Here is an 8684-nt window from a genome sequence, read left to right as displayed (position 1 = left end):
ATTACTGCTGCTGTGTATATTCTGTCTCAACTACCCTCTCTTATTTATATACATATAAGGAGTCACTTTTTTAAACTTAATTAATTGTAATTTCTGTTGATATTATGATGAAAAATGGGCATCCGCTTCAAATTATGTTATCACAACAAATAAAATAAAATTTATTTTCCTAAAATAAAACATTTATTTAACCTCTTATTATTGAGTCAATATTTTACTGGTTAAATATAGAATTGTTAGCTCGACTCTTATCCCTTACCTTCCCTAAATATAGATTTTCTTTATTTTTGTATTTGTTAATTACTTAATATTTTTGGAAAAAAGAAACGGTGTGTACTTGCTCATCCTCATCTCTTACCTTAAAATGCTTTTGTAAAGGCACTCGTAAGTCGTAAACAGGCTGCATGAGTTCCCATATTCTCTCCCCCGACCTATTTTCTCGCCGTATCTCTTCACTTTTCCTACTCTCCAAACAACAAAACAAATCCGCAAACGAGAAGAACCCGTAGATTCCAACGCGCACCCCCCTTCTTTCACTTTCTCTTTCTCTCTCTTTACGGCACACTAAAAAACAACACCAGTAACCGCATTCCACATTCCCTTCACTCTCTTCATTCTTTGTCTTCTTAGTTCTTACCCTCTCACTTATCAAATTCACTTTCACTTTTTCCTTTTCTTTATTTTCTTCTCTCTCTCTCTCTCTCTCTCTCGCACATTCCGATTCAGATCTCTTCACTGCCGCTCAGTTCAGTTCAATTCACTCCTTGAATCATGAGCCGTTACGATCCCAATCCCTTCGAGGAAGACGAAGTTAATCCGTTTGCGGTGAGTTTTCCCCTAACTGCTTTACTTTATTTTATTTTTTAATTTTTTTTATTTAGGAACTGAAGTTTCATTGTTTAACTTGATTCCGTGTCTGTTTCAATTGATATTTGGATGTTTCTGGTTTGCGAATGCGTAAATGATGCTGTCTTTTGGTTAGTGGATTTGATTTGACTAGATCCGTTTGTGGTGTTTGAGATCATTCATGAACTGAAAAATCTGTGTTAAATCTTGTTTGGATGTGGTTACCTGTAGTGATATATGTATGAATCTGTAGATGCCATTAAATGTAGCTCTTGAATGAATTTCGGTATATAATGCAGATTCGAGGTTCTTCAATTTTGTGTATAAAAAATTGTCCTCAAAAAATAAAGCTTAATATCCAAATAACTGTTGAGAAACTTGTTTTGTTGTATTTGTTACTTCACTTTTTCTCTAACACTATTAATGCTATTGAATTGATTTAAGGATTTGAGATACAGAACTATGATATATTGTGATAATGTTTCATAGGTTTCTCAATGACATCATTAATATGCAATGTCGTACATACTTGAAAGAAACTATCATTTGTCTTCTTATTGCAAGCTTCCTGCATAAAAAATTGGGGTCAATCGTTTTACCTTTGAACTTCCATATGTCATGATACTATCTGTTATACTGGATTAAAAAAAAAGCATGTCTAATAAATTTCAAATGTCAATGGATATGTTAGTAAGAACTGGATAATTCTTGTGGTATCCACAATATCACTGAGGCCACTATTTCGGATGAGGTTAACTTATTTCTAATTGTGCTCACCTGCTGTGCCTATACCTAAAAACGAAGCACTTGAAAATCTGCAAATGCACCTACCTAATGGAAGAGTCAATGCCTTGTTTCAGAAGAAGCATTGGGAGCCTTTCTCTCCCCATCCCTAATGCCTTCAATCTTTTCCCAACCAGCCATTTTGTTTAAAACCGAATTGATATTTGTTATTTCTAATTAATCGTTTTGTAGTTGTGTATTGGAGATTGTTAAGTAGCAATTGATAATTTAATTATATAATGATGATTTGAAACTGTAGATATGCCACCTCACACATACTAAGTTCTTGTACTCTTGTTTTCTGATTTGATTGTTGTTTTAATGACAAAAAACTTATGCATTTTCATTAATTATATTAGGCTGGAAAAAAAGGTACAGGGCAGTCAAGTTATGGTGGAGGTGCCTTTTATACTACTGTAAGTTTTTCCTTTCCTCTACTGAGGTCATTGAATTAATATACCAATATAGCATAGGTTGATTCATGTGTCATAATCCACAACTGCTCAAATGCAAGTTCATGGTGAATGGTCATGGGTTATTCACCTATTCATGTGAAATAGTGAATGAGAACATGTTTTACTCTTTGATGGACACATAATGTACATGTGTACTTCCTTTGGATGGTTCCTCAATTTTTTGTAGCCATAGGCTGATGTAGCAAGATGTTAGCCTCATCCAAGATGATATGAGTGGTGGGAATGTTGGAAGACAGTTGTCTCAGGTCCTTTGTAAAGCTAAATGTTGTTTTAGTATATTTGAGCATGGGGTTGTCAAGGTGAAGATTGGGCAGAATATGTTCATAGAGTATAATTTGTCTAGGTGCCTTAGCAGCAAAGTTTACCATGGTTCCTTGGAAAGCTTTCTTAAGATATTCTTGGTTGGGAGTTTGGAGGCTGTAAAATGTACATTTGATCAATGAATAATATAAGGAGTGGAGGTTGCTTCTTTTGAATTGCTGTTCTATATGCTTCCAGACTTCTTAGTTGAATAGCATAAGTTCGCAAACAGAACTTAATGACATGATGGCAGGCCTAAGAAATATGCTAAGGGTCAGTAAGAGCCAAGTATTGTGCTGTCTCCTATTTTTTGTTATGATGTCTTATATCTGAGAATCCTAGAAGTTTGCTATCATGGAGTTTGGTAGAGATAGCCCTATGTGGTGTTTGGAACCACAACACCGCATTGTTATTAATGGTATCGATATTAATGTTGACCAACAAAGGATTTAACCAAGTGAGCTCTGAACTAACATATAAGTTTATCAAGAGGAGAAGAGGTTCTACTCAAGGAATGACTTTGGAATTGAAAATATGATCTTAGACCAAATATGAAGGAGCAGTTAGCTGAAAGATATTTGATTTAAATGTCTTCTTCTTTGTCATCGGGAGTCATTTTCTAAGACTATTATTTATTTATTTATCTACTTCTACTGTATCTACTATATATCATGAGAATTGAGAGAAGTTTGGTACATAAATCCATTAAAAAAAACGAAAAACCTTTTGCTATTTCTGAAACTTGAACCCCACACCTCTTAATTAGAATGTAAGATACTATCTTAACTAATTTCACATTTGCTGTTATTACACACATTTAGTAAATAAAAAAAAGTAGATTAATTGGCATGAATGTGCATACTAATAACTAGTTTATTTATAACATCTGTACTGCGTAAGAGGTTATTAACACACGTTATCTTCAGAACCCTGGAAGTGTTCCTGCAGCAACCTCAGTGCTCTCACCACTTCCTCCTGAGCCATATGATCGTGGGGCAACTGTTGAAATTCCTCTTGATAGCTCAAACTCAAAGGTTGACTAGATTATGAAAAATGCTGAAATAAATGTCTGAACTATATATCCCAATTCTGTTGTTCACTGAATATTTGATTATGCCCTCTTCAACTATAGGACATTAAAGCGAAAGAGAAGGAACTTAAAGCTCGAGAGGCTGATTTGAAAAGAAGGGAGCAGGTGATTAATTTTCATATCATGTTTGGTAGCTTTAGGAACAAATATGAATGGCTTACATTTTATGAGTTAGAGCCTTATATTTGTCACATTCAATGTCATATAGGACTATTGATTTTGCTAAATTTTAAGAATCTAACGATTCTCTGTTATTCATGAACCTAATTGTTTACAGGATTGGCTGTTGTTAATTCTATAAACATGGCTAGTTGTTTTCCTCCTTTTCAATGTATTGATATTGATACTTATTGTATAGTCGGTAAACATTCTGTTTAGAATTCAGTTCAGGTTACACTAAATCTCAGTATTTTCTGATTTTTAACGTCACACGTTCACTTTGTCCTTGCTTTTCATTTAGCTGCTATGTTATGATACCATATGTTTTGTTGGAAATTGACAGTCTCATTATATTTTATAGGAAATAAAACGAAGGGAAGACGCTATATCACGCGGTATTTCATTTTGGATTCCTCTGTTTGAAAACCATTAAAATCAATATTTGTAGTTTAGCATTTCTCACATCTTTCTGTTTGCAGCTGGGATAGTTATAGAGGAAAAAAATTGGCCACCATTTTTCCCCATCATTCATCATGACATTGCAAATGAAATACCAATACATCTTCAAAGGACCCAGTATCTTGCATTTTCAACGTGGTTAGGTATGTTGAACTCTTAAGGTGTTTTCTAGAATTTTTTAAAGTCACAACTACTTTCTTTTTTGCTTGGTGACTGATATAAAAGCTTTTAGTATAATTTGCAAGGCATCTTCATATATGCTCAACACAACTACAACTTACACTGATATCATAATTGAAATAGAAAAATACTCGTGGTTTTTTTGCCTTACATGTCCAATGTGGGTCTCTAATTTAGTTTTTCCACACATTTTTTTACCTGTATTTCCTTCTTATTGGATGTCCCTAAAGCGACTATTGCATATTTATATTTGTTTTATGCCAGTTGAATGAAATACCTATGCTTTGGAATATAATACTTTCTTCTTCTTTTTTAAGCTATGTTGAAATATTACTTTGTTTCCTTGATACTGAAGCAAATGCTGAACTTAGTCTCTAAATTAAGCTCCATGTATTAAGTTTAAGACAAGGGAAAAAAATGTTGGTTCTATAGGAGGTGCAGGTTCTATCTTAGAGGGGTAAATTGGAGACCATACCATATCACAAGTCACACAGGTTAAGCGTGTTATGGCCATCGTACAAAACAACAAAGAAAGAGTGAGGTGTAAACCATAGGATTCTAGCTGGGTAGATGAAATGGAGGAGTGCTTTGGGTTGTTTGTAATGGAAAAGTACCACTCAAACTGAATGGAGAAGTTTATTACACAATTATAGCAATTGTGGCTAACAAGAGAATACACTCAGTTTCGCATTGATGACAATGTTATGTTAGATAAGCAAACAAGCCAAACCAAATAAGATCAAGAACGAATGCATTAGGAACAAAGTAGCAGTAATGCCCTAAAAGAGAGATCTTGAATAGTATGGGATGCCCAAAATCCCACATTGATAGTATGAGATGCTTGCTGTATATTCAGGAGCAGAGGATCCTTTATAGTTAGCTTTTAAGGGTGTGGTTCCTCACTTCCTCAGATGCTTATTAATGTTATCAGATCTGCTGGCGACAGCACAAAGACAGCTACTTGAGGAGGGTTTTGACCGGGAAGAGTTCGAGTGAAATACCACTGACCAAAGTACTGCACAATGCAGCTGCCAGGTTGTTGGCTTTCTTGGGGCAGTGTGTCGATAGAGAACTTGGTTAGCATGGGATGCCCAAAGTCCCATATTAGATGCTTGGCGTTGTATTAAATATTTAGGACAATGGTTCTCCCCCTTCATATCCACTTTCCCTGGGTGCTTATCATGGCCATTCCCATAAGAATTCAGTAAGATCTCTCCTTAAGTGGTTTGGTCATGAGTAAGGAAGACCTATAGAATTCCCATTGAAGAGTTACCCAGTAGTTAGAAACGGAAGGACCAAAGGAGTTGAAGAAAAATTATATGTACCATTAAGACTGCATAGATTTGTAGACATAGTTTGTAAGTGGCCATTATGGCTTTGTTTGATCTATGTAGCTAACCCAAACTTCTACGATAAGATTTGGTTGTTGTTTAATTAAGTGAAAGCAACTCAAACTGTTTTTGTTCCGGTGAAATTGTTTTCATTTCTATCACATCATGTTCTATGGACTATAACAATCTACTTGCATGTAAAATAGGCATTGCTAATTAGTTATAGTAGTTCTGTGAGATCTGAAATGTGTCCCTCGCCCATGTTTCTAGATGTTTTTTGCATGGTTATCTTTTTAATATATATTTAATTTATCTTCATGTAATCACTGTAGAGTGTATATGCCTGTGATTCTGTGAATTCCTGAATTTTTCAACTTTGTACCACATTGCAGGTTTGGTTTTGTGTCTTACATGGAATATTGTGGCAGTAACTACTGCTTGGATCAAAGGAGAGGGTATGTTCTACTTATTACAACTTGATATTGATCCCTCACTCGTGTAAGTTCAGGCTTAATTTACACGCAAGGATTTGTCTTTTCTTGTAGGTCCAACGATCTGGTTTCTCGCTATCATCTACTTCATATCTGGGGTTCCAGGATCCTATGTACTGTGGTATCGCCCTCTTTATCGTGCAATGAGGTGGTGTTCCCTTTGATTTCATGCAATTTTGTAGTTTTGTAAAGAGGCAGTTGGACTATTGTGTTGCTTCACCTTGTATCGAATTGTATCAGAAAAGCATTGACATGTAAATGCTTTAGTATCAGGATTATCCACTTGTATAAAATTCTCCATTTATTTTATAATTTTATTCCCCATTGTGGTATCATTTCCGTTTTATAATTATGTGTTTCTCTTGTTTCAGGACTGACAGTGCTCTGAAATTTGGCTGGTTTTTCTTGTGTTACCTGGCAAGTTTTTAACACTTTCTCACTGCAGTCTGTGTAGTCACTCGTTTTACAAAAATTTTAAGTTCATCTGAATTATCCATTTTCTCTATGCAGATTCACATCGGCTTTTGCATTTTTGCAGCAGTAGCTCCACCAATTATCTTCAAAGGAAAATCTCTCACGTGGGTATTCTAATCTTGCATTGATTTGTACATAGTTTTGCACATGATATTCTTCTCTGCCTGTTCTTTTTATTTGAGTTTTGGTTGCAAGGAAAATGGTTGGAATGGCTTCATTATTCAGCTTATTGATTTCTTTTATGGGGTTGTCCTTAAACTATTTAACTGAAGGGGCATAAGTTGCTAGAATTTGTTCTCTGCACGATTGTGTCTACTTGATATAATAACAATCCTATGTTCCTCTTTTTTTTTTTCCTTTACTTTTTCTTTTTTTTTTTAACATTACTGTTGATGGTATGTCTTCATGATTTCTTGTAGATCATTTATATGACAAGTCAATAGATTATCTCGGTTTTCTTCTGTACCCCCCAAAATAACAAATTTTGATAGTGCGCTATTCCACTTCTACTGAAACTAACGGTTGTATTTTATGTTATTATGTTGTGCATGACAGAGGGATTTTGCCTGCAATAGATGTTTTGGGCGACAATGCACTGGTTGGGGTATGTACTAATTGTGTATTTATTGGGTTCGACAATATCATTAATTTCTTGGATGCTACATTAAATGGATATTATCAGTTCAAAGTCGTGATTTCATATTGAAATAAGGTTAATATTTGTTCTAAATTGCAGATATTCTACTTTATTGGGTTTGGATTTTTCTGTCTGGAGTCGCTGCTCAGCGTCTGGGTTATTCAGGTTTTTATAATCTTAAAGCAGTACTTTGGTATTCTATCTTGATTCATAAGCTTTTTCTTACTATGTTTATTTACTTGCAGCAAGTATACATGTACTTCCGTGGAAGCGGCAAGGCTGCAGAGATGAAGCGTGATGCTGCTAGAGGGACCATGATGGCAGCACTATGAGGTGGCACTTGCAAATGTTATACCCAGAATTTGATTTCCTCGGTTACTCAGTATTAATATTTTCATGTGTTTTTTCCGTAGGTTTTGGCCTTGGATTGAATCAAACACATATTAAGATAGAAGTTTTAGTTGTTCATACATACAATGATACAAACATTTGATGGCTCCCTCTTGACAACTGACTTTGTTTCAAAGAATATTTGTTTATAATTGTATCAACAAATGGTTCATTGATTCAACTGAGTTCATGTTTTGCTCTCTTGACAATCGGATCAAGGCACTCGGCAAAAAGAACGAACCAGAACAGCCGGTTAATAATATAGCGCATAATTAATCAATAAATTCTATATGTGGTTAGGCCTTTGTTATGGGTAAGTTCATAAATAGTAGGTCGCTATGGTAGTTTACATTGTAGATGGTGTGTTAATGTATGATAGGGTTGGAAGGTTATATAGAGCTTTTTTTACAATAGTATATAAGTACCTTTTGGAATGATCTTACAAACAAGAAAAGAATCATATTAGTCAATTAGTTCGCTCTTTCCTTTTCCATAGCTTTAGCCGATGATTTTGAATTACTTAAGTTTTGGTTCATACTTCATAGCACTATCAAATAATTTGGTTTAAGTGGTTGGCAAGTTATGACAATATTAGTGTCTTGAATGCACACGTGAAGAGTATTATAATGATCACTAAATCAAATTCGTTTAGATAATTTTTTAAGTAGTGAGTTTGAAAATAATTTTGTTATAATAATATGCAATTAAATGTGTGTATAAAATTTTTGTACATTATCAACACAAAAGATAAATTAAAAAAAATAGTTGTGGTAGTAAAGTAATATTTTTGAACTCGAGTATGGAATAATTTCAGGAGATTACAATTATGAACACAGGGTGCATACGGGTTGAATGAGGTCAAATTTGATTATATTTCAATTCAACTTGAATATTTTATTAAGTCTGTTTTAAAGATTCAGATCTGAATCTAACTCTAAATTAAAGCACAATATTATGGATTAAATTGGAGGAAGAAGGGACAAAAGTACACCTGAAAGTTCATACGTTGGACAGTAATACACTTGAATCGTTTAATGAGTTATGCGTGCACAATAATTATACACTCCG

At 34.4% G+C, this 8684-nt stretch overlaps 1 protein-coding gene across 2 annotated transcripts; it reads left to right on the top strand.

Annotated features, from left to right (window-relative positions):
- Positions 1-306: 306 nt before the first annotated feature.
- LOC107624620 (secretory carrier-associated membrane protein 1) lies at positions 307-7797 on the top strand. Of its 2 annotated transcripts, XM_016327078.3 has the most exons (14): positions 307-825; positions 1989-2045; positions 3332-3439; positions 3538-3600; positions 4016-4049; positions 4134-4256; positions 6017-6079; positions 6170-6263; positions 6487-6532; positions 6626-6693; positions 7145-7193; positions 7326-7391; positions 7472-7559; positions 7640-7797. In XM_016327078.3, the coding sequence occupies exons 1-13, from the start codon at positions 772-774 to the stop codon at positions 7556-7558; spliced, it is 912 nt and encodes a 303-aa protein (XP_016182564.1). In that variant the 5' UTR covers positions 307-771; the 3' UTR covers position 7559; positions 7640-7797. The 2 variants fall into 2 exon arrangements, with proteins under 2 accessions (XP_016182564.1, XP_016182563.1); XM_016327077.3 differs by having other exon boundaries at positions 367-825; positions 7472-7797.
- The last annotated feature ends 887 nt before the right edge of the window (positions 7798-8684 follow it).

Source organism: Arachis ipaensis, chromosome B3 (assembly GCF_059453495.1).
Source record: "Arachis ipaensis isolate K30076 ecotype BB chromosome B3, ASM5945349v1, whole genome shotgun sequence".
In the NCBI taxonomy this organism is placed as follows: domain Eukaryota; kingdom Viridiplantae; phylum Streptophyta; class Magnoliopsida; order Fabales; family Fabaceae; genus Arachis; species Arachis ipaensis.
The sequence above is the reverse complement of the archived record's forward strand: the minus strand, read 5'-3'. Positions and strand labels throughout refer to the sequence as shown.

Bases quoted from the DNA above. Each gene is read 5' to 3' on its own strand.
- LOC107624620 (XM_016327078.3), top strand. From the start codon at position 772: ATGAGCCGTTACGATCCCAATCCCTTCGAGGAAGACGAAGTTAATCCG. The intron at 3,601-4,015 runs GTGATTAATTTT...TATATTTTATAG, and splicing joins ATTTGAAAAGAAGGGAGCAG to GAAATAAAACGAAGGGAAGA. The intron at 4,257-6,016 runs GTATGTTGAACT...ACCACATTGCAG, and splicing joins TGCATTTTCAACGTGGTTAG to GTTTGGTTTTGTGTCTTACA.